Source organism: Nesoenas mayeri, assembly GCF_963082525.1.
Source record: "Nesoenas mayeri genome assembly, chromosome: 1".
Taxonomy (NCBI): domain Eukaryota; kingdom Metazoa; phylum Chordata; class Aves; order Columbiformes; family Columbidae; genus Nesoenas; species Nesoenas mayeri.
The window spans coordinates 183561682-183583663 of NC_137541.1; the positions used below are offsets into that span (position 1 = coordinate 183561682).

General features: G+C 38.0%; 1 protein-coding gene across 3 annotated transcripts in view; it reads left to right on the top strand.

Annotated features, from left to right (window-relative positions):
* Window positions 1-21982, top strand: part of RB1 (RB transcriptional corepressor 1) — an 81622-nt gene that overhangs the window by 4535 nt on the left and 55105 nt on the right. For all 3 annotated transcript variants that reach the window (XR_013922015.1, XR_013922016.1, XM_080342542.1), the window contains exons 3-11: window positions 5803-5915; window positions 7914-8048; window positions 9848-9886; window positions 10539-10606; window positions 12067-12177; window positions 14400-14548; window positions 15113-15190; window positions 17810-17919; window positions 19371-19448. Coding sequence is in view for 1 of the 3 variants with exons in the window: in XM_080342542.1 (XP_080198668.1) it covers window positions 5803-5915; window positions 7914-8048; window positions 9848-9886; window positions 10539-10606; window positions 12067-12177; window positions 14400-14548; window positions 15113-15190; window positions 17810-17919; window positions 19371-19448 (881 nt within the window). In the remaining 2 variants the exon portion in view is untranslated. The remainder of the gene's footprint in view (window positions 1-5802; window positions 5916-7913; window positions 8049-9847; window positions 9887-10538; window positions 10607-12066; window positions 12178-14399; window positions 14549-15112; window positions 15191-17809; window positions 17920-19370; window positions 19449-21982) is intronic.

Genomic DNA, 21982 nt, shown 5'->3' on the forward strand with positions numbered 1-21982 from the left:
GAGCAGCTGACACTGACTAAATTGGAACTGAACTTCTGCGAAGGAAATTGAAGCGGTTTAGGAAATTGATAGAAGTTGGAGTCTGCCAAGGACCTTAGGGCATATGGTCTGGTGTGCTTCAACCTCATCAGCCCAGCTTACTGTAGTATATGGTGTGTGGGTAGGAGCTTTGCTTTTTGTTTGCTGTTCATAGCACTGTTTGGGAAATGTGACCCGCTGTGCTGCTGCTCAGCTGTTCAGTCTTATGGATTCCTGAGTAATTTTTATCAAGTGCTTGTCTAACCCACTATTAAAAAAATTCTGATGATGAAACATCTGTGGTCTCTGTAGTTAATCCTTCCTAGTTTAACCTTATTTGCCTGTGATTTTTATCCCCAGGTACTATGCTAATCTGTTTTTGTGTTATAATTCAAGCCAGTGGTGATTATTCTGTATCCTGTGAACACGAGAATGTGTTACTGCTGCTTTTCTTTTATTCCTAGAGAGTCTCTAGCATCTGAAGGTATTTGTCATCTTTCCTTGTTTCTAATTGCTCATCTTACATTCTGAAATGATCTCCAACTGGTGACTTACATTGGTATGCAGATACTGCAGAGCACTTGATTCATGCAAGACTTGAACTATGTTCTTAGTAAAGAAAACTGAAAAGGTGAACTGTAGCTTAAGTAGAGGAAAGAAATAATGAGTTCTTAAATATAGTAAGGTTGCTGCTCTATATAGACCAAAAAGTTAATGATCAGCAGGTCAGATGTTTCCAATCCTTTAAATTTCACACTTAAATTAGTTCCTTTTTGTTGTAGTTTCTTATGAAAAATAAAACATTGTAGTTGGTAAACCATCTCATCCTTATGTTAAAAGGCATGCAGAGGCTTCTTGCTTTTGTCAAAAGTGTGAAACACGTGCAAGTTAGTAAGAGACAAAGCTCTAGACAGGAAAGACTTTATTTATAGAACTGCAGCTAAACTGAACCTGAATTCCCTGAAGCTTAGTGTGTATGAGCAAAACTACAGATATTTTTAAGGGCCTCAGTTATTAAACAAAATAACAAAGAGCTACTGAAAGTCCCAAAGCAAACCTAATCATCATCATGGCCTCTTGCTGGCGAGAATCAGTATACTAGTAGCAGATGCATTGCATGTATGTATTGTACACTTGCACTTTAAAAGCCTCGCTAACTAGCATACAGTTTCTTTTTTTTGCTCATCATCTGCCCATCCTGGGGAAAAACTGATGTCCCCTCCAGTCTTGCTATGTGCAAAAAAAATATAATGGGAAATTTTTATATCAGAAGAATTATTCTTCATCAGTTCAATACTTTCCATTGACTTCCGTTAGTTTTATCTAGTATTATGTATGAGTTTGACTTAATCTGTTGAGAACTAATAGTGATCTTCCATTCCAGACAATATTCAATAGGAATTCTGCAACCATCATTGCTGAAAAATGGAAGATCTGATTTTACACAGAAGTTCTTGTATGTAGGCAGTGGGTACAGTGTTCACTTTCAGATTTTTTTCTCTGAAATTTTTCCTACAAGTCTTAATTTTGATCAGTTTTCTATTTTGAATGCTTCTTCATTATTTTTTTCCTGCTACCTTCTGCCCTGTAACGATAAATATATCTGTGAATGTTTCTTGTACCATCTAACTAGTTCACAGTATTGATTAGGATGTGGTGGCTGAGGTTCTAATAACCCCTTCAAAAGTTAGGTTTTTGGTATTGACAGTGTGACAGCTTATATCCCATGTGATTCAAATACCCATCTGCGTTTGCGTATTTTTTCATGTACATTTCTCTTGACCTTCTTTTACACAACATCATTTGAAGTTTCTATTCCTGGATCACTTTTGTAGGCTGTCATCAGAACTTATCAGCGCAGGGAGAATAATAAACATCTCTAACTGCAAACTAGAACTGAGACTTGCTGTGACCCTCTCTTCCTTGTGACTGGTTTAGCAGTGGAGAACCTTTTGAGGTAGAGAACAGAAGTTATTTCTGTTAGTGCCTTTAACACCTTGCAAAAACATCTGGAAAGAAGGAAGGCAAAAATCCCCCCTCACAGTAGTCCAGTTTGAGCGTTTCAAGCCTATGACTCCTCCATGTTGTTTTCACTAGATTTAGGCAAACTGATGATCTGCTAAAAATAAATCAAATAGTATTAATAGTAGTTCCAGAATGAGAAGTAAATATCTTTAAAGAGTTTGTAAGAGTTTTAGATCTTTTCCTACAGAAAGCTGTATTGATTCTACAGAACTAACCTACATTGCCAAAAGTTACAGCACTGGTTCCCCAAAATCACAAATAAAAAAAGAAACCTATGTAGACTACTAGGTGCCAAATAATCTTTGTGTTAGTAATGGGAAGGCTTTGATTTGTGATAAGCTGAAATGAGGTCCTTGGAAGTCATCTTATTGGAGCTGACAGCCAAGGATGAATGTTGAGCCCTTGTCCTGCCTGTTTTCTGTAGTGGTGCTGTATCAACAAAGGTCTTGAGTCAGACTGTGGTCAAGAAGAAAACCCTCAGAAATGAATTTCTGGCTGTGAATTTGTCTTGCATCCATTCCCATGCCCTCAGGTCCATCTGGGATGAATCGTCTGGCTTTGGCTTAAAATAAACTGTTAATTTGTGTTGTAGGATTGGCTCCCTTGCAGTTATGACATTGGCAAAATAGCTGAACAGAGTGCTGCTGCTGCATTTTTGTTCTGCCATCAGCTTTAAGTCATTTGTATAGGAAAGGAATTGAAAAATGTCTGAGTGTAGGGAGGGAAAGGCTGTGATAAGAATAATATTCAGGAATCCTGGCTTGCCAGGAAAACCTCTCCTTATTTCTTCTCCCCTTTTCCTACCCCATGATGTTTATGTTTTATGTATTAAAAATCACTAAATTCTTCATGCATGGGTAGGGGCAGATGGTTTTATTTTCTGAAGCAAGTGCAGTTTACCTGCACCTTTGGGTGTTTTAACCAGCAGTATCTGGGTGTATGGGCCCAGTCCAGTGTTCCTGCATGTTTTCCTCTCCTCCCTCACACAGCTGATGTTAAGAGGTAGGCACACTCAGGAGCTGCTCACCTTCTCTTAATCTATTAGTTTATCCTGGATTCTATGTAATGTTTTTTGTTAGGCCAGCAGTCATTCCACATCTGTCTGGTTGAGGAGAAGGTGCCCAGAGCATCCTGTAACACCAGGAATGGTTAAGGAGCTAGTCCTGATATTAGTTTGAATCTAGTAGATTGACAGGCTGCTTCTGAGGCTGTTGTCTTGTTTAATGATAGTAATAAATGAGTTGTTACCCCAGCCAATACTGGACAAGGAGTTTGAAGGTAGTTCTTGTGAAATCAGACCTCACTCTTATCAGATAAACCATTGCTATAGCCACCAAGAATTTTCCTTCCGGAATAGAACTAGTCTGCTTAGGGGAGCTGAGCTTGTTTGGATCAGCAGCAAACTAAGAACAACTTCACTACTTCCTAGCACTCGGTCCTCCTGCTCTACAAAATGTTATATTTACAGAACAATGTCATGGTCTGTGTTTGCAGGAGCATGAAGTAAGAGGAGGTTCTCTGATGGCAGTGATGTCCTTAATGAGTAGTCATCCTTCTGCTTGGTAGGCCCTAGCTAGCCTTAACCTTCAAGATTTTTTACAATGCATCACAGACATATTAATGCAGGAAAATAGACATCCCCATCCTACAGGACATTTTTAGTTCTTATGTGCCTGGTAGCTTGTTGTACCTGACAGCAAAGGGTGGCTGAGATGCTGGGAGTGCATCTCTCAGCAAAGCCTTTTTTCTGTGCAAACACCCCTTTGAGAGCAATTTTTTTGCCTCATCTTTAGCTTACTGGTAGCATAGGATGGTACGTAAAATATCTAAAAAGTAAGGGTTTCTATTAAAAAAAATGGTGACTATTTGATATTAATATTTATTCATGTATCATATCTGTCTGTTAATAGCTTCTTTGAAAATAATTTTCTGTTGTACAAGGAGTCATGATTTATAGAAATGCACAAGTAGGAATGCAGAAAGAAAGCAGTAACATAAATAATGCACAGTTACCATGTTGTTGAAGGTGGCTGGTTACCTTAGCTGTCAAACCTGTATTATGATTCTTATCAATTGCACAAACCAATGGAATTTCTCATTGTTTGGAGGAGACCCCAGCTGGTATTCATGGATGTATAAACACTGGTCCCAAGGAAGAAACAGAGCAATTGTAAAAAGTGGCATGGCAAGCTACTTGTCATGGTTACGCTGCTGAGTAAGTGAGGATATGAGTGGGTGCTGAGGATGCAGAGCCCTTCAGGGTAGTTTTGGAAAACCATGTAAGATAAAGGGTACTGGGTCTGGTGCGGACATATTCCTGTTGCCTTTTGGAAGTATTTTCTGAAGTGAACTGGCCCCTGTGGTTCGTGTTGATGTTTTCTGGGAGACAGGTAGGTAGAGTGATGAGAACAGGATAAAAGGGTAGACCAGGGAGCAGGAGAGCCAGTTGGTATTTCAGCTGACTCGCTCCTTGGGGTCTGCTTCACCTCTGTCCTCTCGTGGATGTCACATTCAATCTGGAGCTGCTGAGGTACCCGTTCAAAACCTGCTACTTTGTTAAAGTGGCTGTGGGCCTAGGTGGCCTTGGAGATTTTATTTACAGGGAGGCCAAATGTCCAAAGAGTATTTTAAGAGTTTGCAGGGCTGCACTCACACTTGGTTCCATCTTCAAAATAGCTCTGTTTTCAAAAGCTGTGCCATATATCTGCCTGGGTTTTTCTTCCATGCTTCTGCCAAGCATGGAGAGATCTCTTTAGAGGTTTTCTGTAGGGATGCTGTGCTGGTGGAAGGGAACTGGAATTGTAACTGATGCCCAGCTGGCTCCAAGTGACCAGCTTGGAGTGAACTCCATCAAGAGTGAAGTCCGTGTGGATGGCATGTCTGTTGTTGCAGGAGGGCTTTTCTTTGATGAAGGATCACAGGATCACAGAATGTCAGGGATTGGAAGGGACCTGGAAAGATCTAGTCCAGTCCCCCTGCTGGAGCAGGAACACCCAGATGAGGTTACACAGGAAGGTGTCTGGCGGGTTTTGAATGTCTGCAGAGTAGGAGACTCCACAGACCCCCTGGGCAGCCTGTTCCAGTGCTCTGGCACCCTTACTGAGAAGAAGTTTCTTCTCATATTTAAGTGGAACCTCCTGTGTTCCAGTTTGTACCTATTGCCCCTTGTCCTACCATTGGTTGTCACTGAGAAGAGCCTGACTCCATCCTTGTGACACTCACCCTTTACATATTTATAAACATTAATGAAATCACCCCTCAGTCTCCTCTTCTCCAAGCTAAAGAGACCCAGCTCACTCAGCCTTTCCTCACAGAGAGATTCTCCACTCATCCAGTCATCTTTGTGGCTCTAAATGAGAATGATTGGTTACAGCTTGTGTGGCTTTTCTCCTTATTCTTTAATCTTCAATGTCTTATTCTAGTAAAATATAGTAACTTAAAAACTAATAATGCATTTGCATAAAACTGCTTTGCATAAATGTTCTGTGGAATCAAAGCTTCTATTTTGAAGATTGCTGAATTGTATGGCTAAAATTGATCTTGTACTCTAGGAATAAAAGTTGAAGTGCACGGTCTTTCAACTGAAAACCACTGCAAGTTTTACATCACAGATATCAAATAATTTGCTTTCATAATCAAATGTTTGCTTGAGGGTGGTTTGTTTTACCATTTCTAGTAAAATTTGGACAAATTAATGCTTTTCATATATTACCTGCTTGTATTGCATGATAAAGATACTGTTTTCTCTTTTTCTAAAAGGCTTATAACAAAAAGAAAAAGGAAACATGGGGAGTCTGTATCTTCATTGTAGCAATTGATCTGGATGAAATGACATTCACTTTCACAGAGCTTCTGAAAAGTATTAGCATAAGGTAAATGAATTTAAATGTGTGAATTTAGATTTCAACAATGAACTAGTCAACATTTTTATAAAGAGAATGTTTTTAAGCATTGGGAATCTTTGTGTATATCAGGCTAGCTGATTTTAAAGTGAAGGCTACTTATGGGAATTTTGTATGTTTTGGTAAACTAGGAATCTTGCTATCATGTTTTAGTTGTGGGAGCAACAATACTTGTTTGATTCCAGCTGTGACTGGCTTTGATTGTATCACACAGCTGATTGTATCACACAGCTTGTTCTTGCTCAACCTGAAGTCTTCATGAATTTAACTTGGTGTAAATTACACCTAAAATATTTCCCTTAATTTCCCTGTGTCAAGATTTTTTTTTTAATAAAACCTTTTTACCAACATTAGGCTTGGGCTAAATCAAGAAGTGGGGAAAAATTGTTACTCTTCAAATAGCTTGCCATCATGCTGCTCTTTCAGACATTTTAATGCCAGTCTAAATTTTGTGCTTCTGTATATGCTTTTTGCTAAGGAATTGTTACCGTTCTATTGTATATTCACCAAGTTCATAATACATGAATTAAAATTATAGGACAATATCTGCTTTTAAGGTAGATTTAGGTGGCAGCAGCAGTCAACATACCCTTGTGTTGTATTAATCTAAGGAAAGGATCCCAGTGCTGTCTGCCTAATAACTGTGCGGTGTGTCGAGAGCAGGAGCAGAGCGTTGGGATGCTCTAGGGCAGGAGGCTCAGGCAGAACGCCGGGCTCATCATGGTGCTAACCCCAGGCTTGGGGATAAAAACCCTTTTCTTGGAAGTCATCAGTTTTGACTGGACTTCTCCAGAGCAGTGGGCAGGTCCTATCTTTCTATTTAATCTCTTCAGTCTTGACTGAATTTGGAATTTTGTGGATGAAATCTAATTGCATTTGTGCAGCGATGTTCAGCATGTTCCACCTGAGTACAGACCAACTTGTGCTGAAAACTGAAAGAGATTTTTTCTTCCCTTGGGGTTTCATAGAGTAAGCTATTACTCTGGCAATTTTTATTTTAGCAATACTCAATTGCTTGTTAGCCTTGGGCTTTTTGTCAGCTGTAAAATCGATCTGGCAGAGATTTCTACCAGTCATCTTATTCTCTAGAGCCACACAGACATATTGGAAAGATTTTTTTTATTCCATGGTAAAAGAATTCCCAAATGAACTCCTGACCATTTTTCTGTTCTCTTTTTTAGTCTAAAAAAAGGTCAATCCATCTCTTAGAATCCTTTTCTCTGATAAAAGATCAAACTATATTTGATATAGTTGAAATAGTTCAATATATTTGATAGCATCCTCCTTCATTTTTAGTAGTCTGCTCATTTTGGTTATGAACAAAAACATAAAATGCTTTCTTGATGGCCATAACATTACATGGATGAGTAGGGAAAACATTAATCCCCTCTGTAATAGTATTTCCAAAGGGTGGGGCTGTGCTTGTCCCCACTGCCTGTTGTAAGATTTGTAATTCAAGTAACTCAGTGCATTCATCTTACTTTTCATTCCTTGGTCTCTCTTTAGCATTGATGGAGCCAAGGGTCATGTTCTTAAAGCAGTAAGAACATTTTTGAAGTAGAACTTTTAGCTAGAGCAGAAGAATCAAGATGTCTGTGTTTGATATTTGCGGTTTTACTGACAGAGCAAGGAAGAAAGATGTGTCTAGTGAGCAGATCCTGACTTCTACAAATAATCTGTGCTAGCCAAGAAAATTATCTTTCTGTAGTAAAGCCCGTATCACAAGAAACTTGTGCTTCCCAGTTAAACAATTTTCCTACCTCTGAAAAATTTAAAGGTGGTATATGGGGCTCAAGGTAAGCAAGTCATATTTTGCAAAGCAAGGTTCTCAGTCACTGCTAGTTGTAATAAGAATGTGCTGGAGTCTAGTGAAGTAAGGCAGTGGGTTTTAGTGGTGTTTTTAAAGGGCTATTGCATAATGGTCATTCTCAGTTATGATAACCTGGCATATTTTTTCCTTCTTTTCAGTGTATGCACATTTTTTCAGTTTCTGGAAGAGGTGGATGTTAACATGGACACTGTAAGCACTAAAGTTGATAGCACTGTATCAAGACTGAAAAAGAAATATGATGTATTGCTTGCACTATACCACAAGTTTGAAAGGTAGTATACATTGTTCATTTCAAAACGATGAATTCTTTATGGCTGTTAACATTATGTATTTAGACTTTTCCAAATGTGTATTAGAAGAGCCCATTTAAACTCTGCATGCTAATATTTACAATGTTTACATGTATTGAATAAACACTTCTTCTATTTGACTCCATAAATATTACAATGCTTTGTTGCAGTATGAGCAATAGTGAGAGCAGCGTGGCAAGTGGTTACTAGTCCCTTTATTTAAGCTTTTTACAAATATACGGATTGTTTTACTATATATATTTTTTTAATTTAAGGGATGTTCTATTTCTAACTACCCACCCCTCCCCAGATTCTAAGAGTTTCTTTCTAAGGGAAGAAAAAAAAGGCACAAATCAGATAGTTTCTCTCTCCCAGATCTGGACCTGATGGCTTTTTGTTCCAGTGTCTAGAGGTGTTGCAGGGCCTGCTCTGTTAGCAGGTCTCACTGTAATCAAGATAAACTTTCCCAAGTGGTTTAGCTGTGACCATACAGTGAAAATAGAGGGGTGTTCTCTCCGTGTAGAATGCACTCTGACGAACATATTCAATTTAAAGAGCTTTCTGTGTGCACCTTGACAATTGGGAGATTTTCAAATGGATGCTTTTTAGTTGCTCCTATTCCAAGGTGGTAAGTTGTCACACTCTGTGCTTTAATGTGAAGACAGAGATGAAGGCTTTAGATCCTTTTACAGGTGAATGTGTGCTGGTTATAGGTGCGTGTTGGCAAGGTCTGATATCCTTTGAGCCAATTTTTAATCAGTGTGTGCAATTCTCTATAGCATAGTCCAGTAGAAAACTGTTTCATGTCATTAAGCATTGAAGCATCATTCTGTGATGCTCATACTACTTGATCCTGGTGCTTCAGCCCTGTGGTACTTCTCAGCTACGGGAGCTGGAGTCACAGTTTTGCCTCCTGAACCACAAAAGACTCTCAACCCTTATGTGACCCTTAAAAGGGGCAGCAGGTCACCCCTTAGTAGTTTATAGAATCAAGACACAAATGTGATATAAGTTTTATTTCTTTTTGAAGTCCAATCCAATCGCACTGTTAACTTGGGTAATGTATCACAACATTTTTGTAAAGTTTATAGCTGCCTTAAAGCTATAAAGTGCTATGAAACTTGTAAATAATTTGAGTTTACCCATTACAAGTCTTCTGGGCTTATAAAAGTTTCATTGCAGATTTATGCAGGCGTGTTTTTGTTTTTGTCCCTCTAACTCTTCTTTGCTTGCTTGCTTTTTCAAAATTTGAAATGCAGTAACAATTTTTTTTCAATCAGAAGGATCTGAAATTTGTTTTACCCTTGTTTTCTTTTGAAGAAAAGGAATTTATTGAAAGACATATACCTAGAATAATTAGGAAGAAACATTATACTGCAGGGCTTGCAGTGACGCTACAGAAGGAGTAAAGGTTTTAAATTGCCCTTTTATAGAGTGCTCTGCACAGGTGTGGTACATACTTTACTATGTTTTACAAGCCACTGAGTAACAATGTACATACAAATCCTGTCTTTCTGGAAGAAAACAACAACAAACTTTATTGTACCAAATTTAAAATGTTCTATGCAAGCTTTTACGTAAGCAGGGAGGCAACAGTATTATTGCAGCTCTGGCAGGGCTTTAGTTGCTCTGTTATTAATCTGTTTTCTAAGAGTCAGCATTTTTTAAAAGTTAGAATGTTTTGTGTACTAGTGTATTTTTCATTACATTGCAGTAAAAGGTATTACACAGTTTGCTTTCAGAGAAGTGTTTAAAAATAAGAATTTCTTTTTATTTTCTAGGACTTGTGGCCTTATTTATCTGGAACAACCTAGTAGTGAGTAAGTCTGACTTTTCAAAATTGTGTTTCTCAAGATAAGATGTAAAATGTGTCAGCAATTTATTTTTTAACCCACTGAGGCTGACCTAAGTCATAGTATGTCGTGTTTAATTTAGACTTAGAGAGGACTTTGAATTTAAGTGAGGGATGATGAAAGCTGCAGAAGTTATATGTAAATCTTGATCACTTCTTCCGTGAAGGATCACCACCTAATGGCAGGTGTCTTGGCATGGTGGAAACAAGCATTTGGAGAGTGACCTTCCTAATCATAGCAACAGATGAGTGGATGAAAAGATGCCTTAGCAACTCCCAAATGGGATTGTGTTCATGCTGTGACTGGAGAACAGGGCATTAGTCAAAGGCACAAGAGAGAAACCAGCTCATAACAGTTAAGTGAATTATGCGCATTCACTTTCTTTTCCATGGATGATATAGATATGTCCTGATTCTTGAATGGCTTTACAGAGACTTAATTTTTTCAAATATATAGTCATAATTACATAGGGAATGGAATGAGGTAATAAGCTTAACTATATGGAGAATGTTGCATACTGTCTTAAATTGTTCTGTAGACTGAAGCATGTTTTCAGAAACTATAGTTTGCATTAACAGCTCTGTACCATTTTAAAGGCTTTATTTCTGTGTCTCTACAGGATTTCTGCTGAACTCAGTTCTGTATTAGTCCTGAAAAATTACTGGATTACTTTTTTGCTGGCAAAAGGTGAGTTTTGATTTAAAGACAGTTATTTTTAATGAGTATGTTTGAAGTGATTTTATGGATTTGTTTTGTGTCCAGTATTAGACTGGCATCCTTACTACAAGTGTTCATAATACAGGCCCACAATGTTTGGATTGTATGGCTTTTGTAACTACTCAGTAATATTTCTTTCTATACAATTTGACTGCACTTTTATCTTCTATTTCTGCCTGTGTATATAAATATTTTTTTAAGCTTTATAACTTTTTTACTTTGAAGGTTGGTATTTTTGTATTTGAGTCTATTCGAGGTGCTTTATAAGCTGCCAATATTTTAATAATGGATGATTACCTTAAAAGACCTGCAGAATTTTTAATAGCTTGTATATAACAAGTAGATAAATAAAATTTAATAATAATATATTTTAAGATAAGTCAGAAATTATGTATACTACAATTCTTTGTTGAAAAGGCTGAAGATCCAGTTAAAGCTGAGTGATGAAACAATTTGGGTAGCTCATGGAGTTCTGTCTCATTATACTATTCCTACAAAAAGGAATGAATCATATCTTAATTGCTGTGTTACCAGTAAAGTGCGCATGTCTCTGCCCTTGAAATCAGTCCTGGATCAGCTGGGCTTCATGGAGCTTTTTCACTAGAATTCTCCAAGCATAAGCATAAAGCTGAATTCAGTTTTTCTAGCCTGCCTTTTCACTGAGGATAAGGAAAACTAGAATTAACCAGCAAATAGTTGAAGTCACAGGAGAGCCTGGGTGATGCTTGCTCAATCTGATACAAAATAGATATGAAAATTGCATGTGTCAGTAGAGCACGATTAGTGGTCTGTAGCCATTCTGGGTTACTGTGGGCTTTCCAGATTTTTTGTGGTGGTGCATGCTATCTTGGAATGGCCCTGGAAATCTTCTCTGGTGTAAGAATCATAATTTGGGAACAACTGGAATAATGTACTTTTAAAAGCACTCTTCATGCTGATATTTGTGTGGCTTTTAAGTCAGTTCATATAAATTTGACAGGCTGAGCTTACAGTGTGATAGCATGGTTTGTATTTGTCTTCACTATATAGTAGCAACTCCTGCTTTCTGAATTCTTTCACAAAACTTAAGACTACATAAAAGTAAGTGAGGAAGAATTGCACACAAGAAAGAGGTACTTACAGGCAAAATAATCTGCAGAATTACTCCACTAGACTAAAATTAAAAAGAAATCAGGAGGGAGCACTGAGGTGGGAATTTTGTACACAGTAAAGTTATTTACATGTATGCTATCTCTAAAGCAACAAACCTCTGAAGAGTTCTAAAATCAGTAGCCTTTAAAGAACACTGGCATCCTGCATGGTGCTTTCTGAATTCTAACTGTAGTGTTTTATTAAATGAACTTCCAAATCTTTATTTTTTCAAAATTACTCTTAAAATTAAGTCAAACATCTCACAAACATATTTTCTTTACCTTTTTAAACTTTTGCAGGTAAAGTGTTGCAAGTGGAAGATGACCTGGTGATTTCTTTCCAGTTGTTGCTGTGTGTCTTAGATTATTTTATCAAGCTGTCACCTCCTGCTATGCTCAAGGAACCATACAGTAAGGATTTCATTTTCTTTTTTTCGAATTTGGTTAAATTTCTATTAGTCATGCTAACAGTCATAATTAACACAATAAAACTTCAACTTATTTAAACGGATTTTTTAATGTTTTAATGTAGTTTAGATTATAGTGAACTTGAATTAAATTACCTGAATCTGGCAGTGTATTTAACTTTTTTTCCTACCATCCATTTGCTATGTTCTCTGCCCATACAAGCTGTTCAGGGGCTTGTTAAAACAGCAGTTTTACTTTGGTAAAAGAATTCAGGTTCTGGGTAGATGATGAACAAGAACTATTATTTAGGTTTGCTTTGAGTTACAAAAGGAAAAGGTGGTGCTATGACTATTTCATTGACATAGAATGGTGTGATGACAACAAAACTGTACAAGATACTGGACTATACAGGCATTTAAAAGAAGTCTGTAGTGGATAGAAAACCTAGTTGTGGTGGTAACTCAAAATAAAATGGTAGATGTAAAATGTAGATAGCTTTGCTTTTATTACATCCCCTTTGATATTAGCAAGTGTCTTTTTATCTTAAGTAAAAATATAATGGGTGTTTGCTATATACACTTCTCTTCAGCAGTAACCTTTTGTACATTCAGTTTTTGTACCTAAAACTTGGAAAGCCTCGTTAAAAGGCAGAGAAAGTAAGCATTTATGGTAACTTTCAGAGATAGATTTCCATTGTTGTTGATTATTTTCTTCTGCAAACCATAGTATTTAAATACTGAAGTATTTGGAGTCATAGTATGTAGAAAACAATTATTTGACACTAATTAGTTTATCCTCTTCTGAGTTTGGATACAAAACTAATATTTATAGCGTAAATTTACTTGCTTTTTTCATTTGCTTCACAACTAAATATCCACTTGGGTTATTTTTTAGAATAGTTGATGTATTCACTGCTATATTCTTTAAATTCCATGTTTTGGAGGATATTTATCTGACCTGGTAACTATTTGTTGTGGGTAAGAACAAATAATCTCACTTTTATTCTAATCTAAATACAAATAAAGGGTAGGAAAGGATGGGCTTGTGACAAGCAAATCCCTACCCTCTTCCAGTACTATTTTGAATTTAAATTTGTTCTTCACAGTAGGACAGACATATGCTACTCCTTATTTCAGATGTTACAAAGCAGATCTTTCTCAAAGAATGCTGAAGTGAAACTAGCTGGTTTTGAACCGCGTTCACACTGATGTGTTTTTGTTAGTGAAACCACGAGGACTAGGAGCTCATTATTAGAAGCAGCTTGGTTCTGTGCATTCTATCTTGAAAAGAAACACTGCCACTTCAGACTAAATTGCAAATACAGCTGTTGCTGTCATAAATGTAAAGCATTAATTTCTAACTTGAAGCTGCGTGATATGTGCAGGTGCTTCATTCCTTTAGCAAATAATACAATGTGTTGTTCAAATCCTCATGACCAAGAGGCTTCACGTTGTGCTAAATGATGTCAAGCTTTATGGTCTGGCTAAGGCTGAGGGGATTATGATGCAGCCACCTGAGCAGTGTAGTTTGTCAGGTTTTCTCAGAACAGCATATGGATTAGAATGTCAGTTTTAAACCAACAATATTTAGTGATATTAACATATATTATTAATATAATTAACATATTTTAAGCTGACAGTGTTGAAGCCATTTACTTTGAGCTTAACAAAATGAAATATTTTTACTTCACTGAATTAAGGTTTTCTGATATCTTCAAGGTGAACTTGTTGGTTCCTACTTGTTTGTTGGGGGTATCTGGGGAAAGGAGGAATTCCCTGCATAACCATATTTCCAGGTTCCCACCAGCACTTAAGTCCTGCATTGACTCTGTTAACCTTCAGACATATCGGGTGAAGTTACTCTTTCAGCTCCTTCTTTTATATTTCTGTAAAAATAGAAAATGTGAAACGATACGGGTTTCCTAACTTTGCGAAACAGATTCTTATTCAAAGCTACTTACAAAAAGTGCTATTACATTCTGCATTGAATAGCTTTTTAAAAAAAACAGAATATCCAAGTACTGAAACAGGAATTTTAAAATGTTTTGATTTTGTGTAGGTTTTTGGTAATGAAGGTTTCTTACCCAGCTGAACAGATAGAAAGGGAAATTTAAGAGGAGAACCTGAAAAATCATATAAAAATTTAGATCTCTTAGGTTTAAAAATGTCTTAAGAAAGAAGAGATATACAACTCTAACCCTGTGATGGTTCTGACTGTCTTTCCAGAGTCTGCTGTGTCGGCAGTGACTGTTAATGGTTCAGCTCGAACTCCAAGAAGAGGTCAGAACAGGAGTACACATACTTCAAAGCAAGTTGATACTGATACAAAAGTTATTGAAGTCCTTTGTAAAGAGCATGATTGTAATTTAGATGAGGTAATGCCTGTGTTTTAGTCTGTTAGATCTTGCTGCTAAACCTTACCTGGAATATGTGTTTATTTAAATGGTCTTATTAATTCTTAGTAGTTGTGCTTGCTTAACTCTTCCCTCAAGTTCAGTGAGGAAGGTATTCATCCAGTAGGTAGTTTAAAAAAAGAAGCCCACGATAAGAAAATATACTCAACAAGCACATTGCTTCTGTGTGGGATCTTAAAGACCCCATTCCTCTTCAGTGGTAAATCTGTTCCTGTGTGAAAAGGACTTTTTTTTGGAATATCCAAGCAGATGATGGAAGTAGAAATACAGGAGGGCTGGGAAGAGTGCAGGTCTTTCCCAGTTAAGCCATTAAAAGTTCCAGCAATGGATTATGTGCTGCATGCTTACATATTACATTACATTTTGGACATGTAGGCAATTTCAGTTTTGCTTTATTGAAAACAAAATACAGTGCGTTACAGAAGTATCTCATTTAGTTTCTTGATTTAAAGATTTGAAAGCAGTAAATGCATAGTTGCCTCTGTATATTGGTAATGTTGTTTTTTTTCCTTTTTTTTTTTTTAGGTCAAAAATGTGTATTTCACAAGCTTTATTCCTTTCTTGAATTCTAGTGGTATTGTAGCTTCAAATGGACTACCAGAGGTAACTGGAGGAATTTAAGATGGTTCCACAACAGTGCTTTACTTCATGCCAAGTTGTTCAAGATATACCTTTCACACATCAATGAAGTTCTAATAGGTTCTTCTAAGATCAGCTATCAAAATGCATTGTTTTTCAAAAATGTGGCTTAGCAGAGATTCCAGTATTCATGGAGTATATTTAGCTTTTACATTTGAATTTAATAAATTAATTTCCTGAGGCTGAGCCAGTGCTTTTGCTCAAAGCAAAACATGACGTAAGAGTTTCATATCCATGATCTTGGTGAGGCCATTAATCTAAAATACGGTTATTACAATATCAAGTCTCTGAAGTCAGTCTGTGAATGCATACAGTCTTAAATTACACACCTTAATTTAAATATAATTGAGACATATTGCTGTAGTCATGCTGGAGAGATATCCAAAAGATTAGGCTCAGTTTCACAGCTGGCAGAGTTTGGACTGCTGTGTGCATGCACAATTACTTTCATCTCATGGAGTTGTAGCCTGGATGCGGCCAACTCCCTCTATGCAATTGTATGCAAGAGTGCGCACATCCACTGCTTAAAGAGCAGGTTTAGCTCTGTGTCACCAATAGATGTGGTAACCTGAAAATAAGCAGCTCTGAAACTTGTTCAGACTTAAGGCCTCCAAGATTCAGCAAAGTGCATGTTCTGTTTGGTTTCATAGTGTGTTGGGTGGGGGACAAAATATGAGACCCACTGAAGTTCTTAAGCTCTTCCAAAATTAATTTCAAGGTATCAGCAGTCTGTTTAAACTTTTTAATTTATGGGTGCATGTAGTTGGTAAGCCATGTATGAACTTCCAGGCAAAGATCATTACACAGCTTATTCTCAAATTAGTGAGGGTTCTCATCCATGGCTGTTCCATTTAAGCGTTAGTATCAAAATTACTGATTTAAGACTCTGCTGCTGAAAATGGTGTAAGATGAAGTATTGAAGGAGAAAATCTAGTCACCTGATCCTTGCCCCTGAACCTTGAATGCCTGAAGGGATGTTCTAAAACAAAGCAGAAAGTTACAGCTATATTTCAGAGGCACACAGTTCATGTAAGAAATCCAACTAACCATCAGCCATAGCTGAGATCATCAGTACAATAACTGGTAATATGTTTAAATTGACTTTCATTTTCATTAAAAAGAACACCAAGCTTTCAATGGATTTAATGTTGTTTCCAAAACAAAAAAAAAAGCTTTTGAGGCTTTATTTCATTTGTCTTCACTCTGTGTTTGGTCAGACTTCATGAACTGAAGAATAGATTGATTCAGCGCTCTTATTTTTGGCAGAAGGTTTCTTCACAGTTAGCCCAGTTCATTTAAGAACTGCTGGGTTTTTTTTTCAGTGAGAATCTGAAGTTTCTGCAGCTTCACGAAATAATGAAATTTTTAAGACAAAAAACCTCACATAAACCATTAGGAAGATAATGAAAAATGAAAATAAAACGAACTTCTAAAATTAAACAAGCAAAGCAATAGTAAGAATCTGGAGGTTTTTAAACTGAGATTGGACATGGCACTTAGTGCCATGATCTAGTAAACAGACTAGAGTTGGACCAAGGGTTGGACTCTGATCTCTGAGGTCTTTTCCAACCCAGTCGATTCTGTGATTCTGTGTAAAGATAATCTTTGATTTAACAATCCTAATCTTTAAGTTTTAACCATGAGATCATTTTGGAGCAAATTCATTTGGCAAAGGTAAAAGAAGAGGACGAGGAGCGAAGCTGTGTAGGAAGTATTTGTAGCTTGCTTTTTCCTGGGACTGGTAGGGGACTAATTTGAGTTCATATCTGTTGTTGCCTGCTGTTTTAGCAGAAATTTGCCAGAGTGCATCATCATTTAGTATGTTTGAGGGCTCAGGGAACAGACAATTGAGGTGACTGCCCACTTGTGCAGGAGCACAGCAGCAGATTAGAAGTGGAGGCTGGTATCTGGCCCCAATTAAAAAAAAATAAATTCCAGACTTCCAGTTAGTGTTAGTCACTCAAAATAAAATAAAAAGCAAAACAAACTGAAAAACAAACTTTTAACAGTCATTTAAAAACCAACAGTGTAGATAGGAAACAATGGTCTATGTCTTTGTATAACTGCACCAGTACAAATATTAATTTGAAATGGAGAAACTTGTATGGTCAGAACAAGAAGGTTTGAGTTTGTGTTTTAGCCTTTATCTCCAAACCAGGAGAGACAAGGACCAAGCCGATTGCCTGACACCTGTTCTAAGGGCAATCATTTTATGTTTCCTGTTCTTGGAGACCCTTTTTACTCTGGAAGGAAAGATTTAAAAGCCTGGAAATGTTAATTTGATTTGCTGGTCTGTCTCTCCCACTCCAGCTATTTTTAGCTCTTTTACAGTGTCAAGACCTACATTTCTTCAAGGAAGTCTTGTAATCTTTACTTTCTCTTATAAAATTATCTTTGTGTGTGAGCAATAATTTTCCTTTGGATATGTTTCAGCTGTTTTGTAAGAAGTGACTTTGTGAGCTCCAGTGTCATTTTCTTAAAATTTCAGCATTGTATACATGAAGTAGGACTAGCTTATATTATTTGGTAAATTGTTGAACTTGTTCCTATAAAATAAAGTTGGTTTTTAATGTTTTTTTTGAGGTTGAGGTTCTCTCGAAACAGTATGATGAGCTCTATCTCAAAAACAAAGATATAGATGCAAGATTATTTCTGGATCATGATGAAACTCTGCAGCCTGATGTCATAACATGGTAATATTTCAATTTACTGATTTAATTTTGTAATGGAGAACATGAACTTGTTGTATTCTGCCCCCTCATGTTATAAATGGAGATGTCTGTAACATGTTGACCTCTTAGGTTTGTTGTTGAGTTGAGCTGGCATCACCAGCCTTCCTTTATATTATTGCTTAACTAGTTAGAAAACATGACTGTGACTCCGCCTAAAATGATTTGGAAAATCTACTCCAGTTCTTACTGTGTGGGAGCACCTGTCATCCAGGGGAAGCTGAGGAGCTGTGAGAAGGCTGAGGCCCTGCCATGCAAGTTGATTAGGTATGGCTGATGTGGCATTGTGGCTCTGGGGCCACCCGGCATGGAATGGCTTGGATCCTCACTGTCCAGATTCTCATTCCTAAAAACTAGATGGTGACATTTGGAAGCTGTCTGCTGAGAGTCAGCCCATTCTGACTTCTGACCTGTACCCACATATTGTCTGGGGAGTGGTTGTTTGCATGGGACAGAAATGTTCCACGAATGGTTTAGCCGAATAAACAGTCAAGTACCATTGATGAGGCACGTTCCCTGGTGCTGTTGGATAACAAATATCATGGACCTGTTGGAGAGGGTCCAGAGGAGGCCACGAAAATGATCAGAGGGCTGGAACAGCTCTGCTGTGAGGACAGGCTGAGAGAGCTGGGGTTGTTCAGCCTGGAGAAGAGAAGGCTCCAGGGAGACCTTATTGTGGCCTTTCAGTACTTAAAGGGGCCTGTAACAAAGATGGAGACAGACTTTAGCAGGGCCTGTTGCAACAAGACAAGGGGTAATGGTTTAAAACTAAGAGAGAAGATTCAGGCTGGACATGAGGAAAACATTTTTTACAATGAGGGTGGTGAAACACTGGCCCAGGTTGCCCAGAGAGGAGGTAGATTCCCCATCCCTGGAAACATCCCAGGCCAGGCTGGACAGGGCTCTGAGCAACCTGATCTAGTTGAAGATGTCCCTGCTCATTGCAGGGGGTTGGACTAGATGACCTTTGAATATCCTTTCCAACCCAAACTGTTCTGTGATTCTATAATTCTATTTGATTGATTTTATTTGTCATATGCTTAAATTCCAGTGGTTCCTGACAGTTCAGCATTTCTGTAACTTGATGTGAGCTCACAATGCAAGTCTGTGACATTATGGTAGAAAAATAAATTCACTTAAAATTGGATTAAAATGAAGCTAATACCAGCTGTACACATAAATTAAGCTATTTGCAAACAGAATTCTAGAGGAAAAAAAAAGCTTGGAAGGGAACTTCAAAGGTTATCTAGTCCAACATCCTGCTCAAAGCAGATCTCCTTGGGAATTTAGTTTACATTGTTCTAACAACTTCTAAAAGTCTGTTCTACAGTTTTATCTTTAGATTAATAAGTTATAGAAAAGATTCCTTTTTGAATTACCTTATTTATTCATGAGTTTGTTTTCCATTTCTGTAGTTCACAGTTGGAGAGGACGCCACTGAAAAACAATCCAGATGAGGAACTTAACCTTATACTTCCACAGACTCCAGTTCGGTATGAGTTTTTCTTTGAAGTTTTGTTCTTTTGTTTAATACCCTGACTAAAAATATTAATCTTTAGAGTAGTTGTTTTAGTTTTAAAGAAAACTATGTTTTTATTGCTTTTTCATAAGACAGGCTGTAGTTCTGATCACTAATGAGCAGTGAGCACGTCCTGAGGGATGCTGAGTGCCCTCAATTCTTGGTGAAGTTGTTGCAAAACAGAGAAATCATTTTACTGAGTTGTCTAAGAAGGGCAGGAGGATGTCTGTAGATTACTGTATTTGTTCTTGTGCCAGTGCAACTTTTTACTTCCACAGTAGTACTTTAGTCTGCTCTACTTCCATCTTCCCTTCTCATCTTTATTCTAGCTCTCTATCTTCTAGCTTTTTCTGATACCAAATTGTATAAGCATACACATTTCTTCTTCTGTTATCTTTTCCTCCTTCGTATTGTTTTTTCTATCTGGGAAGATTTAACATTTAAGAGCACCAACATATCTTGGTATACGGGGAAAATGGATAGATAGGGTAGAAACATGGTGTTAATTGGTGATTGGTTGATCACCCTTTACCAAGGGTAAGTCATGCTTGACCAACCTCATAGCTTTTTATGAGAATGTTACAAGGTGGATGGATGATGGCAGAGCCGTGGATGTGGTCTACCTTGACTTCAGTAAAGCCTTTGACACAGTCTCCCACAGCATCCTAGTTGCTAAGTTGCAGAGGTGTGGTCTAGACAATAGAGTAGTGAGGTGGGTTACAAACTGGCTTAAGGAGAGAAGCCAGAGAGTGGTAGTCAATGGTGTGGAGTCTAGTTGGAGACCAGTATCTAGTGGAGTGCCTCAGGGGTCAGTACTGGGGCCAGTATTATTCAATATATTCATTAACGATTTAGACGAGGGAATAGAGTGCACTGTCAGCAAGTTTGCTGATGACACCAAGCTGGGAGGAGTGGCTGACACGCCAGAAGGCTATGCTGCCATCCAGCGAGACCTAGACAGGCTGGAGAGTTGGGCGGGGAATAACCTAATGAAATTTAACAAGGAAAAGTGTAGAGTCCTGCATCTGGGCAGGAACAACCCCAGGTTCCAGTATCGGTTGGGAAATTACATATTAGAGAGCAGTGTAGGGGAAAGGGACCTGGGGATCCTGGTGGACAACAGGATGACCATGAGCCAGCACTGTGCCCTTGTGGCCAGGAAGGCCAATGGCATCCTGGGATGTATTAGAAGGGGGGTGGTTAGTAGATCAAGAGAGGTCCTCCTTCCCCTCTACTCCACCCTGGTGAGACCACATCTGGAATATTGTGTCCAGTTCTGGGCCCCTCAGTTCAAGAAGGACAAGGAACTGCTGGAGAGGGTCCAGCGTAGAGCAACAAAGATGATTAAGGGAGTGGAGCAGCTCCCTTATGAGGAAAGGCTGAGGGAGCTGGGTCTCTTTAGTTTGGAGGAGACTGAGGGGTGACCTTATTAATGTTTATAAATATATAAAGGGTGAGTGCCACGAGGACGGAGCCAGGCTCTTCTCGTTGGCAAACAATGATAGGACAAGGGGCAATGGGATCAAGCTGGAACACAAGAGGTTCCACTTAAATTTGAGAAAAACCTTCTTCTCAGTAAGGGTGCCAGAGCACTGGAACAGGCTGCCCAGGGGGGTTGTGGAGTCTCCTTCTCTGGGGACATTCAAGACCCACCTGGACATGTTCCTGTGCAACCTCACCTAGGCGTTCCTGCTCCAGCAGGGGGATTGGACTAGATGATCTTTTGAGGTCCCTTCCAATCCAGAACATACTGTGATACTGTGATACTGTGATACAATCAAATGTGGAAAAACTGCAAGCTTGAATTCAGTTAACCAAAGGAAAGGAGGTTTGCACATACCGTTTTTCCCTTGTGTCACATAGTTGGGTTTTTTTTTAACAAAATCGGTATGTTGTTGTGTAATGGTGCTTAGAAATTCCTGGACACTCAAGAACCAGCCAGCTGTGTCACAGCAATGCCATGTGCTGTGTGGACAAACAGAAGTGTCTGCACAGGCAGTCATTTTTAAGGTGTCCAATTTAATAAAATCGAACAGTTAAGTTCTTGTTCTATGCTTCATGTATAAATGCCTTTCATTTTTGTACATTGTCAAAATGAGAGAAGTTATTGTACTCTTATGACTTCAGTTTTCTCAAATTAGTGAAATTATTTTTGTTTTTATTAAAAATACTTCTCCAGTGTTTATATGCTTGTGGAAGAATGAATTGGACTCTTGACTTGTGCATCTGCTATAAATCTACTAAATGCTACCTGCAGAAACTAATTGTTTTTGAGCCAACAGAGCAGCAAGGTTCTGAAAAGCTTTTTCATAAAAATAATGAAAGGATACATGCAGCTGAGATAGATATTGATCTGTATATGATAGCACTTTTAATCGCCTGTGACTGCAGAAGCTTTTATTTTATAGTGTTTGTGGACCCTTTTAGTTTTAAGTTCCAATCTTTAACTGCCAGTGATGCTTTTTCAGCCGTAAGGGCATGAGTTTGCCTTCCGGTTCCCAGACTGAG